The sequence below is a fragment of the Doryrhamphus excisus genome, linkage group LG2 (genome assembly GCF_037039965.1).
Source record: "Doryrhamphus excisus strain RoL-2023G ecotype Guam linkage group LG2, RoL_Dexc_Guam_v1.1, whole genome shotgun sequence".
Taxonomy (NCBI): domain Eukaryota; kingdom Metazoa; phylum Chordata; class Actinopteri; order Syngnathiformes; family Syngnathidae; genus Doryrhamphus; species Doryrhamphus excisus.
Window position 1 is genome coordinate 7,812,166 of NC_136358.1, and position 13,250 is coordinate 7,825,415.

The 13,250-nt window shown below is 39.9% G+C and overlaps 2 protein-coding genes across 2 annotated transcripts in view; one reads left to right on the top strand and one right to left on the bottom strand.

The window, feature by feature from the left end:
* Positions 1-9,497, top strand: part of svep1 (sushi, von Willebrand factor type A, EGF and pentraxin domain containing 1) — a 60,149-nt gene extending 50,652 nt beyond the window's left edge. Inside the window, exons 40-49 of the mRNA XM_058066490.2 lie at positions 315-470; positions 2,028-2,091; positions 2,172-2,345; positions 2,422-2,598; positions 4,116-4,295; positions 6,595-6,765; positions 7,085-7,180; positions 8,546-8,641; positions 8,725-8,818; positions 8,951-9,497. Coding sequence (XP_057922473.2) covers positions 315-470; positions 2,028-2,091; positions 2,172-2,345; positions 2,422-2,598; positions 4,116-4,295; positions 6,595-6,765; positions 7,085-7,180; positions 8,546-8,641; positions 8,725-8,818; positions 8,951-8,981 — 1,239 coding nt within the window. The 3' untranslated portion in view covers positions 8,982-9,497. The remainder of the gene's footprint in view (positions 1-314; positions 471-2,027; positions 2,092-2,171; positions 2,346-2,421; positions 2,599-4,115; positions 4,296-6,594; positions 6,766-7,084; positions 7,181-8,545; positions 8,642-8,724; positions 8,819-8,950) is intronic.
* txnb (thioredoxin b) lies at positions 9,286-11,601 on the bottom strand. Its single transcript, XM_058066504.2, has 5 exons — positions 11,451-11,601; positions 10,621-10,725; positions 10,476-10,541; positions 9,621-9,686; positions 9,286-9,550 (listed from the first exon to the last, which is right to left on the bottom strand). Exons 1-5 carry the CDS (start codon positions 11,472-11,474, stop codon positions 9,485-9,487), a joined length of 327 nt encoding a protein of 108 aa, XP_057922487.2. The 5' UTR covers positions 11,475-11,601; the 3' UTR covers positions 9,286-9,484.
* Between the last annotated feature and the right edge of the window lie 1,649 nt (positions 11,602-13,250).

The following is a 13,250-nucleotide window of genomic DNA, read 5'->3' on the forward strand; positions in this document are numbered from 1 at the left end:
CATTTGGATATACTGTGAACATCCAGCAGCAACACGACATTTTGGCATGACTGCTATTTTGATGAAAAAATATACTGAAAAAAGTTGACGAGCTCCCTCGAGAAACGTTTTACTCTGCTAATGTCACAAAAAGAACCATGTAGCACATAATTACAAACAACATAAGTTGATAAATCATGTCAGTGATTGAAGGTGCAGGTATTAACCAGGCCACTCTGGGCTCTTAATGTGCTTCTTTTTGAGCCTCTACATTGTAGAGATGTGAGAGGTTACGCTTGACAAACTAATCTGACAAGATTTTTTTGTGTTACTAGCTCGGAGGACGCTGGGCACCGAGCATTGCATCAGTTTCATGTGAGCTGGTGGTGTGCGAAAAACCTCCTCCTCTTCTGCACGGTGTGACTGAAGGGGAGAGCTACAACTATGGAGACTTTGTCATGTACTCCTGCTTGCCTGGCTTTGAAATCAAGGTTCGTTCTCATCATGACAAGAACTGCTGATGTTTCCTATAAAAACAATTAGCTTGTAAATATTAATCATTTGTTGAGGCTCCAAAACACGGTAGTTTAATTTCCACTAAAAGTCCCTGCATGCTCACAATGACTAATGGAGATTCCAGTTACAGAAAAACACGTGACTTCCCCTCAGCCTTCACTCCATGAGCCAACAGAGACAGATGATACTTCCTTGATAGGAACACTATGATGTAAGCTGTATTGATCCACCGAGGACAAACAAAGATAGCTTTTATTTCTCTGCCCTTATAACAATTTTTTTCATCCTTCAATACAAAAAGTGTCAATCTAGGCAAAACTGAGAGTCAAAAGTGCTTTTTTTTAGCATGTTGGATTGGTCTAACCTTTTTTACAAAATGAAAAAGGTCAAAGTTGTCACGGTTCGGCATGTCTGTGTTCCGAATGCAGGTAAAAATATTTATTTTTGCAATAATAGCAGCAGGGAAAAGGCAACTCAGGATAGCAGAAGGACAAACTATAATGATCCCACCCAGGGAGAAGCGCACACCTCAACTCAAACAACCTGTCACGTGGGAACCCACACAGGGCGTGAAAAAAGTAGCCCCACTGCATTCATTCATCCTCACCTTTTGGGGGTGGGGGGGAGGTTTGGGCACCCCTGCAGAACAAATATAGAGAAAATGTTAAATGTTTGATTCATTCAAATAAAATTAAATCAATTCATTCATTCATTCATTTTCTACCGCTTTTCCTCGCAAGGGTCGCGGGGGTGCTGGAGCCTATCCCAGCTGTCTTCTGAATATTGCAAACTCCACACAGAGATGGCCAAGGGTGGAATCAAACTCGCGTCTCCTAGCTGTGTCACCTGCGCCCTAACCACTCTCTGCCGTGCAGCCCCCCAATTTTCACTTCCGTTAAAAATTTTGTTTTCAAATACTTCCTAGTCCCATGTATTTATTGTATAATAATAATACAATACAATAATAATATATCATCTTGTATAACTTTATCCCGACCTGAACACCATGGATGTATCTCCAACTCCAAACAAACACATCCGGAACCACACTTCCTTAAGGGGTGCATTCATGGACACTCCGAACATCACAACTACTATGCATGGTCGAAATAATCAGAAAGACAAACAATAAGTGGATAATTCATTCATTCATTTTCTACCGCTTATCCTTGGGGTACACCCTGGACTGGTGGCCAGCCAATCACAGGGCACATATAGACAAACAACCATTCACACTCACATTCATACCTATGGACAATTTGGAGTGGCCAATTAACCTAGCATGTTTTTGGAATGTGGGAGGAAACCGGAGTACCCGGAGAAAACCCACGCATGCACGGGGAGAACATGCAAACTCCACACAGAGATGGCCGAGGGTGGAATCGAACCCTGGTCTCCTAGCTGTGAGGTCTGCGCGCTAACCACTCCTCCACCGTGCCACAATTAAATCAATAAAAGGACATATTTGTATTCATCGCAAAGGATTGTTTAGTTATTGATTATTTTAATAGCTTTAGTCTTTATTGTCACAGGGGGACTCTGTCCAGACCTGCCAGGCAGACAGAGCGTGGAGCGGCAGTCAGCCGGTGTGTGTTGGTAAGTTTGTTCCGACATCACACTAAAACAAACCCACTAGCATTTTCAGTGACTTTAACTCATACTTGCTTGCATATCAGCACAGTCCTGTGGGCCTCCTCCAGCAGTGAAGAATACACAGGTGCATGTGACAGGGGAAACGCACTTGCATAACGCCAGCTATATATGTGATGCCGGCCTGCAGCTTGTCGGCCCAAAGACACTCGTCTGTTTGGCTAACGGCACGTGGAGCCTGCCAACGCCTTCCTGTGAAGGTAATAACCGAACCTCCACACTATGGAAATGTTTAACACAGATTAGGGTGGCTAAGATGGAATGTATCTGTCTCAGTGTCTCAGGGCTGCAGTGGCCCCAAACAGATAATGCATGGCAAAGTGCAAGACCACAACCTGACCACCGGGCGTGCCGTGGAGTTCCATTGCGATAAAGGCTACGACCTGGTTGGAGACTCCCTGGTCTTGTGCATGGGGGGTAACACGTGGAGCTCCAGCTTCCCCACTTGCCAACGTGAGAATTGCTTTTGTAGACCACGCACCCGGCTACTATTGGGATTAATCGCACCTGGCTCAAGATTAAATTTTTTATACGACTAGAGGTTTAAAAGAACAGCTTTTACAAAAACGTTACTAATTTACAGTTTGAAAGTATATAACACAATCACGTTTTTAGTTATTCAGTGACTCAGGCAAATCAATCATTGTGTTGGTTATTGCAGTATGAAAATAATAATAATAATAATAATAATACAACTAAAAATACTACTGTGTTAACATTAGCATGCTAACAATGCTCACTGCTAATGCTAGCAACGCTAACATGCTAGCATGCTAACACAGTGTACCAGGAACGCTTAAATGGTTTAGAAATGTACAAATGGTGGAAGTTTTAAAAATTGCCCTCATTGGGGAAAAATACTGGGGGATTTTTAGATGTTAGATGATTTTTTTGAAATATCTGAACAGCTGAACAATTTCATGCTTGAATAGTTTGAAGTTGGATCACTTATAAAAGTGTTATAAAAGTATATAACACAATCACGTTTTAGTTATTCAGTGACTCAAGCAAATCAATCACTGTGTTGGTTATTGCAGTATGATAATAATTATATACTTACAATTATATATATATATATATATATCATACTTACAACTATGTACAAACACGGCAAAACATACTACTGTGTTAACATTAGCATGCTAACAATGCTAACCGCTAATGTTAGCATCCATCCTTTAGCACGGTAGCACGCGTCTGCATACGTTAATACTTGTAAAAATGGCAGAAAATGCTACTATGTTAATGTTTGCATCCTAGCAATGCTAACCGCTAATGTTAGCATCCATCCCTTAGCACGGTAGCACGCGTCTGCATACGTTAATACTTGTAAAAATGGCAGAAAATGCTACTATGTTAATGTTCGCATCCTAGCAATGCTAACCGCTAATGTTAGCATCCATCCTTTAGCACGGTAGCACGCGTCTGCATACGTTAATACTTGTAAAAATGGCAGAAAATGCTACTATGTTAATGTTCGCATCCTAGCAATGCTAACCGCTAATGTTAGCATCCATCCCTTAGCACGGTAGCACGCGTCTGCATACGTTAATACTTGTAAAAATGGCAGAAAATGCTACTATGTTAATGTTCGCATGCTAGCAACCCTAACGTGCTAGCTAACCTGCTAAAATTGGTGTATAATTTTATAGGTGTGAAAATTCATGAACTATCCAAGAAAAATAGGTGCAATATATATGATATTGGGGGTATACTCTGACCCGGAGAGGTATACTCTGGTCTAGGCCGGCTGTATATCGGTCGGGGGTTAATTTGGCTAGTTAAACCTGCACCGCCTCGCCCTTGTCATTGTTGTCAGTCAACATATTATTCAAGTCGGGGATCACCAAATGTGGAGACAACAATCACATGACGCAGAAATGGAAGTGAAATGTGAAACAACGCAAGCAAACGAATAAAAGTTAATTTTGTTTCCCAACGTGAATCAACAGAATGTATTCTCCTCACAGCCAAGGCGTGCCCGACTCCTCCAGGCTGGAAGGACACGGGCGGCAGAAGCGAGACCCGCAAGTTCTACGTGGGCCAGTCTGTGCGGGTCGGCTGCCCTAAAGGCCAGCAGGTGAGAGGGAGCGGAAGCATCACTTGCAGACCCGACCAGACCTGGACCTCCATCAGTACTGTCTGTGAGAGTATGTACACTTTGTTTTCTTTTACGTTGAACACCAACATGACTTGCTATGCATGAACCAGCAGTCTGGATTGGAATGCTGCCCAAATATGAACGCAGTCCTCCTATATTTTCCCCTACAGAGCTTTGTTCCAAACCCATTGAGGCTGCGCCACACTATCGCTTCTATAGTAACCATTGTCACATGGGTCTATCTGAAGCGCACTTGTATCCTCCTCATTTGCATGTGCCCGCGTGATCATCTTTGAATTCCCGTTTAGGTTCCAAGGGGGATTTTCTCACACGTTTTCATGAAGTTCATGGAGCTCACTGGTGATGTTATTACCGTAAATGCTCTAATGATAACTTAATAATCATAATAATAATAACAGGGGCTACTGTTGAGGCCAACATATTAATTGTGACACATACAAGCAGGAGTTTTATTTATGTCTTAAATAGTTTATTTACTCATATTACGTCTACTATACTGGCTATGATGAGACAATAACTTGGAAGTACGCCATGTAGAAAAAAACAAGGAACTGCTTATGTGAGCGTCTTTTATCTTATTTGTGGGTGGTGAAAATGTAAAGTTGACTGTATGGGTGTTATTTCTTGTCTACAGGGCTCTAATGATATTCAAACTAGAGATGTCCTATATTGGCTTTTTTGCCGAAAAACCCATATGCAAATATTGTCCAACTCTCAATTTCCGATTCCGATATGTGTAACATAACATATCTGGGAAAATATTCTAATTATTAAGATTGAATCCAACAGAAATTTACTTACTGCAGTTGGATCCAAACTAATTAAGCCCAATAAGGGAGGGACGACTACTCTAAGATTATTTTTTATGCATGTTTCCTGTATTCTGTACTGCTTCTGGTTTATCCTTGATAACTCTGGCTATTTATTGTGTATTTGGGTTGATATTGTAGAACAGGGGTCTCAAACTCAATTTACTTGGGGGCCACTGGAGCTAGGATCTGGGTGAGACTGGGCCGCATCAGGTTTTCCAAAACAAAACAAAAAAAAAAAAACGCAAAAATGAATAAACTTTGCTTTGGTTTTGATTTTCTACAAGAAAAGCTCTGATAAAACATTCCACTGTTCTCAAATATCTTACTTTTTATTTTTCTACACAAAATAAGATGAAAAGTCAATGAACAAATCAAGAATAAAGAAGATCAATAATAAATAAATAAATATAATAATAAAACGGCAAATAATAAAAACTTAAGAAACCACATATAGTTGGTGGGTAGACATTATTTTTTTCAGATTAAAATTAACAAAGCATTATTAGAGCCCTGTAGACATGACAAAACACGACTATAGTCATATTTATACTCTTTATTTACAACATATTGCGCAACTGCAGGTTCTTGAGACACATGCTAACTCGCAAACTAGAGAGCCAGCGACCTAAACGGTACCCTTCAAGTTATTTCCTTTAAACTTAAATAGCCAAAAACTTACCACTTCCACACGGATAGGGAGGATAACTATTAACAGTTATTTAACCTTTAACATGAACATTAATCAAACGTAATAATTTTTTCTGGGCACATGATACCATACAGCATCCATATCAAACTTGCGCGGGCCGCACTAACATTAAACTTTCATATCAAGGCGGGGGCTTCAAACTAGTGTCCTGCGGGCCACATTTGGCCCGCGGGCCGCGTGTTTGAGACCCCTGTTGTAGAATATATTACTAAGGTATTATCTTATTTATATTATTTAAGTATTTAAATTCATATTCTGTTCAACTTGCATTGTTTTTGGACATAATATGTATGTTTTGTGCAGCGTTTACTGTTTCCTATCACCAGTGTTATTAATGCAGTTTGCTCCTTACCGCTATTACAACATCAGTTGTGTTGCTACTGTGTTGTGCAATATACTTGTGATGAAAGAGTTATACTTTCCAAATGATTATAAAAGTTAAAAAATGAACTTGTTGTACCAGTATATCATAACTGATCAAAGATCAGATCAAAGGAAATCAAATTCCTTCCAATTTCCGCCCCTGTCATCTTATGAATAATAAGATAATAATGAATAAATGCCTGGGTTAAAATTAGAGCATTTACGGTACGACTTTAAATGTTGAATTTCATGGTTGTTGTGTGTGTTAAACACAGAAGTGTGGCAACCCGGATGGCGACACACACACACAACAAAGCAGAAACAAAGCAGCTTGACTGTTATTCTTACACTGGGCTGTTTGTGTTGTTGCGGTGCCTTCAAAGACCCTCTAAAAGCTAGTTAGTGAGTAACCGGTGGGTCATTCCATCTGGGCTGTCGTGCAGGGGTGTCCTGTGGCCCCCCACTCCACGTGGCCAACGGGGTGGTGCGGGGGGCGGTGTTCCAGTTCGGGGACGTGGCCGTGTACTCGTGTTTTGGCGGCTACGCCATGGAGGGCGTCGGAAGGAGCAGGTGTTTGGAGAACGGCACCTGGACACCGCCTCCCACGTGCAGAGGTAGAGAGTCGGGACTCCGCCTACTCTCGCCTATACTCACGCCCTGACTTTTTTTTCCCCCCCTTTCTAATGTGACTAATGTGTTCTTCCTCCTTTGAATGGCTGTCTGCTCTTTTGAGTCATTGCATGCATGTAGCAGTAGTCGAGGCTGCCATGACTGTGCATCTTTCAGGAATCCAACCTGCCAAAGGTCAGGTCTTGTTTGTGTGTCGTATGCCTCCAAAGGGTGTGGCTCAGTGCTAACAAACTTCCTCAACACTCTTCACAGCACTGAAGTATGAAAACATGTTAACTTTGTGTGTGTGTGTCTCTCTCTCAGCGGTGTGTTGGCTGCAGTGCCAGAATGGAGGTGTGTGTCAGCGGCCCAACACGTGCGCCTGCCCAGAAGGCTGGATGGGTCGACTCTGTGAGGAGCGTGAGTAGTTCACCTTTTTTGTCTTGTGAGGCCAAATAACACAACCACCTGTCCAACATAGAGTACAACTATTTAGCAAATAAGAGCCACTTGGTGAAGATAGGCAAGAGACAACACAATAGAAAGTCAACTTAAATATATATAAATACCCACATTTTCCATTGGTCTTTCAGTCACGACCCACTTTTATATTTATCTTTTTTAGATTTATAATTTTCTAATTTTTTTCCCCTTTTTTAAAAGTAATTTTTGGATGTGTTTTCCATTTTACTTACTTTTATTGAAGTCCTTTTATATTTATAATTAATTTTTGGACACTTTTAAGTCATTTTTATATTATTTAAAAATTGTTTTACACTTTCAAGGCATTTTCATATTTATTATTTTCTATTTTATTTAGACTATTTAGAAAGGCAAGAGACAACACAATAGAAAGTCAACTTAAATATATATAAATACCCACATTTTCCATTGGTCTTTCAGTCACGACCCACTTTTATATTTATCTTTTTTAGATTTATAATTTTCTAATTTTTTTCCACTTTTTTAAAAGTAATTTTTGGATGTGTTTTCCATTTTACTTACTTTTATTGAAGTCCTTTTATATTTATAATTAATTTTTGGACACTTTTAAGTCATTTTTATATTATTTAAAAATTGTTTTACACTTTCAAGGCATTTTCATATTTATTATTTTCTATTTTATTTAGACTATTTAGAAAGGCAAGAGACAACACAATAGAAAGTAAACTTAAATATATATAAATACCAACATTTCCATTGGTCTTTCAGTCACAACCCACTTTTATATTTATAATTTTCTAATTTTTTCCACTTTTTAAAAAATCATATTGGATACCGGATATCCTTCACCGGAGCTGCACAGGTTGTTACTTGACTCCTCTTCCACTCCTACACGATGACATCACTGTGTTGGTGGTTATCAGACACCTTCCTTCCTTCTGCTTGAGGCGGTGCTCAGTTGGGTTCAGGTGTGGAAGACATACTCGGTCACTTCAGCTTCCTCAGAAAGGCACTTTCTGTGACTCGTCATTGTGCGTCATAATGTCACAGTACATGGGTCTTTTGGGGCCCCTATGCATAGCGCTACTGCTGTGGAAGTTGGTCAGCTCCTGGGGGCCCTCTAAAGTTGCCTGCCGTGCCACCACCCCTACCCTCGGTGAACCACAGCTGTCCCAGTCACTTGCAATAATGGACACATGCTGTTATGTTCAGTGGACAGTAAATCAATAATTGCCGTACAAGCCGTGAGGTTATCCAAGTTGACTTGCGATAGTATTGTACCTTGACTAGATATGGTGTAATAAAAAAATGCTGACATTAATTGGTAAATGTCGTTCAAAGCCATCTGCATCCTGCCATGCTTGAATGGAGGGCACTGCGTGGCACCCTACCAGTGCGACTGCCCCACCGGATGGGCGGGCACCCGTTGTCACAGTGGTGAGTACACATTGTCACTGGCCCTTTAAGAAATAACTGAAGTCACAAGCCTTTTGTCCATGACTTTCCTCGTGTGTCAACAGCGGTGTGTTCGTCACCCTGTCTGAATGGAGGCAGGTGCATCAGGCCCAACAGGTGCCACTGTAGTCCAGGTTGGAGCGGACACGACTGTTCCAGGTAAGGCTTTCCAGTATGATATCAAGACAGTGACTAGGTTAAAGTATTCATTGTGTCTTAATGAGGAGTAACATGTCCAAAACATTAACAGAAGCACCGTCAGATCTTAAATGTGTCCTCTTATCTTTCTAGGAAGCGGAGGTCAGGATACTATCACTTCTAAGATGTTCCACTCCAAGTCAATCATCATGTGAAGGCGGATTCCTCCTAACTGACCCACTCAAACCATCTCTTCCACAATGTTTTGTAAAATAAAGCTGTATTTTTTCATATAAAAAAACCAACAGTATTAAACATATGCTGCTATATACTTGTACGATGTGTAAAAATGATGGATGTGTTTGTCCGGTGTATGTGTCAACTTTTTTTTTTTTTTTTTTTAATTACACGCATAAAATGCCGTTAATTACTTGCCTTTGACACAGCTGCCTGTATATACGCACCAAGACAAATTAAGCACAAAGGGCTTTAAAGTGATCCTTTATTAAATCCACCTTGCTCGAAAGAATACACAAAAAGGTTCATGCACTGATTTGATGTTGGGTGGAATAAAATGTGTCATTATGGAATAGACTACTGGTCATTGTACATATGGAGATGAAGTTACAGGTGAGTACAGACGACGCAGAACAAGGAACGATGTATGCTGATTTTTTTTTTTTTTTTTTAAGATCTAAAACTCTGCAGCTTTTCAATCAGTGTCTCTTTGTTTGCCCCGGAGAATTCAAACACCTGGAAAAATGAGAAAATGAAATAACAAAAACAGCCCTTGACCACAACAAAACACAAACGGTCAGCTTACCTTTTTGCCATTTTTGTAAAAGTGGAATGTGGGCATGCAGTTGATGCCGCAGCTACTGCTCACATCCTGAAAAGCACAAGTGGAAGTCAGTGATGGTCCATACCTCAAAACATGGGACCGCTTTTGCTGCTTCACGTGTGCCAAAGGTGTGCCCAAACTAGCTTCTTACTTTGGCACCTACGGCTATCATGAACCCGGAAGAAGACGCCTACTGTGGCCCGGGCAAGGTGCATTAATGTTTATAAAATTCAAATTAAACATTTCTGTGTATCGTTGCATCCCTAATACATATACAGTATATACACAAAATGTATCTCAGCTTTATGATATTGGTTAGTGATCAACTTTTTCCTTTTTAATTTTTCAAATATTAAAATTTTATTTTGTTTCTCATTACTTTTACCAAATCTTTTATTTTTTTATATTTCAACCCCACGCTACTAAGGTGACATTAATTTTCCAGATTATATTACCTGTTTATTCCCGTAAAATTGCAATTTTTAGAATAGTAGCTTTCTAGTTTTCCTCCATTTTTGTTTTTTTTTTAAATATATTATGACTTTATTCCCATATTTTGACTTCCTTCTCCTAAAATTATAACTTTTTACACATTAATTTTGCAAATATAAAAAAAATTACATTAAAACCACAGCTTTTTTCTCTCAATATTTTGACTTTATTCTTGTAAAAAAATTGCAGATTTTTCTCTTTTAGTTGTTTTTTTCTTGCTAAATTATATTCTTTACAGATAATTATGTTTGATGAGTATGTTTTCTGAAATCGCTGTTGTGTAACAACTCAGCCTTCAGGCAAAAGTACTTATTCTTATTTACTGAAAAAGCAAGAGATACATACATCAGCGTCATCCACGTCGACTTTGACAAAAATCACATTCTTGTTTTCCGGCTTTTGGGATTCCGCCTGTGAGACAAGCCATCCATGAACAATCTCTCCATGAATACGTTTCACATGAAATATAATGAAAGGTGCCATCTTATACTTCAAAAACTGGTCCAATCATTTTGCACGGTCCACACCATGTGGCTGTGAAGTCCACAACCACAAGCTTGTCTCCAGCGGTCTTCAGTAGGGACTTGAATTCCTCCTAGAAACGGAAAAGGGGGCTCATTGCAAGTAATAAGACTTTTAGTTTTCGCTTTCTCATTTCCCTTGAACGCACCGGCAAATGAGTTTATAGTGCCGTGTGTAATTACAGTAATTAGATGTGTGGTATAAGTGTGTGTAACCACGACCAAGGCTGACTAAAGCTTGTGTAACAGCTATTTATCGGCATATAGTGACTGTCAACTACAACATCCAAGCCCACTAGTTTAAACGGAGCCAAGCAGCATGGCCTCCTCATGGCTTTCACTGGCAGACGTCATTTGTTCACATTTAACGTCACTTAGTATGAACACCTAAATAACCATTGACAATATAAATGCCCTCTTAAATATGCCGTCCTCATCCAACGTGTTACAAAGCTAGCTATGTTTATCAGAGACGAAGACTTAGCGTTAGCATTAACATTAGCGTCGAGCACCGACCCTCCCTTAGTGGCACTGAACGCCCGGGATCGGCCTGCCTTCGTCGGCTACTCATCACCCTGATAGCTGGTGTTAGCAAACACGGTACTACGATTTTCTTAGCGATTTCATTCAATAAAGTGTACAATTTAGGGTCAGGTTTGGGTTGTTTGTAACAATCCAAGTGTGCTGCAAAATATATTAAATTATTCACATCGAAAGTCACTATGTAGTTTTTAAGTGAGTAGACTAATTTTTTTTCATTAAGGCTTCTAAAATGTATAAGACAATGAAGAAATCTTACCAAGTTCTTAATTTCTTGAACCATGGCAACGGTTGGTGGAATATGTCCTAAGTATGAACGTTGCGCTCAGAACAGGAAGAATGGGTTTTAATTTGTCTGCGCCTTGTGTAAGTTACCGTGCCCGCGTCAAGTGCAAACTCAGCCACAAGCGGAAGTTAAGTATCAACTTTAGGAAATAAAAGCCCAACTTCTTGTTACTAATGAGTGTTGTTTTATTTCTGGAGTTCCGGTTACACTTTAGCTAGGCATACATAACCGGATGCATGTCAAACATTGGAATTAATTGATATGTTGAGGCAAGAGGTTGGTAACATTTAGCATTTGGGTCAGTTTCTACCAAATTAAAACCTGACCAATACTTTGAAGGTAAAAAGTTAAACGTACTGTCACGTTCCTTTTCTTTGAAAAGTTTTCTGTCTTCCTGTTCCTCCTGGCGCAGTGACGACTCACACCTGTTACCACCTGGCAAGGTTGGTGGCAAATTTGACACACATCTCTCTCTCTCTCCACCACATTTATAGTATTTCCACAGTTAAATATATTTGTTTCGTTCTATTCACAGCTTGTTTTGTTAAGCTACGCCCTCGTGCTCGAAACCCACTTTTTAACGTCACGTGCACCACCAAAAAGTCCAACCTGTCATTGTGGCGATGCAGACTATGGCTGTTATTTGTCGGCATTATGCCTCTGTTAATACGCCTCATTATAATACGCCTCATTAAGGGGACGTACAATACACCTTCATAAACGCTTTCTTCACTGATTTCGGATCAGCGTCTGTACGTTCCGCTACCACTCTCTTTAGTTGTCATTGTTTATAAGCGACAAACAAAGCTAGCAAGACAAATATTTGATTAGTGTTGTGGTTTTAACCTGACATGACTCAATTTACATGACAAGACTCCCCCTAGCGGTTCCGCTGAGAATTGCATGACAGACGCAGGACTTTGAAAGGCTCGTGATTGCGTCACGTGACGGCATTGTTACTACGCAGAAGCAGAAACCAGATGAAAGAGCCACGGGTTGCTGACCCCTGGTTTACATAGTTCTCATTTTTCATGTATTGCACCTCTAGAGTCCTAGCACCTTTTGTTTGAACCCAGCTATTTTGCATGTGAGCAAAAGAAACACGTGGCTGATAGTAGCGTTGCTTATTCAGTCAATAAATAGCAATAAATGTCCGTTCACAATATGTTTCAGATTGGGTAGGATAGATTTTGCCTGTGTAGACTGCATTTAGAGGTGAAAACAACATAAAAACCAGAGAGCTGTTTGTTGATGAAATTGTGAATCTGAGAGAAGATGGAAAATCAATCCAGCCTTTCCAGAGTAATAACCTCACCCTTTTGGACCAATCTGCACGCCCCCCTGATTTATATCCACTTAATAACACTTGGGGATGGACGGCAAGGGATGTTTATAAAAATTGCAATCATTGGATGTCATCTGGAGCAACAATCCCACAAGCATCTTGGAAAACACTGACATTAAGCATGCCCCGTCGTCACCCGTTTATTTCAGTGTGATGATTGTTAGCAATAAATTGTTCACTCATTTGTTAACCTCACTCTGGCAGTTATGACCAAGATCCAACAGTGCAAAATGTAAATTATCGTCATTTTTCAATTCATCTTAAAGGGGACAATACCCCGCACAAATATCTTTCTAGATCTTCCAGAATCTGCACCTATTCCAGTTGCATTTCCTTGTATTTCCAAAATGGTCTGTTTTAATTTATTCCAATGTATGGTCCATATTTATATCATTTCTATAGTTTAAGAAGTTCAAACACATTCATAG

Excerpts from the sequence above, each read along its gene's own strand:
- txnb (XM_058066504.2), bottom strand. The coding sequence starts at position 11,474 with ATGGTTCAAGAAATTAAGAACTTG. Across the intron at positions 10,542-10,620 it reads TGATTGGACCAGTTTTTGAA|GCGGAATCCCAAAAGCCGGA; the intron begins GTATAAGATGGC and ends CTTGTCTCACAG. Across the intron at positions 9,687-10,475 it reads TCGACGTGGATGACGCTGAT|GATGTGAGCAGTAGCTGCGG; the intron begins GTATGTATCTCT and ends TGTGCTTTTCAG.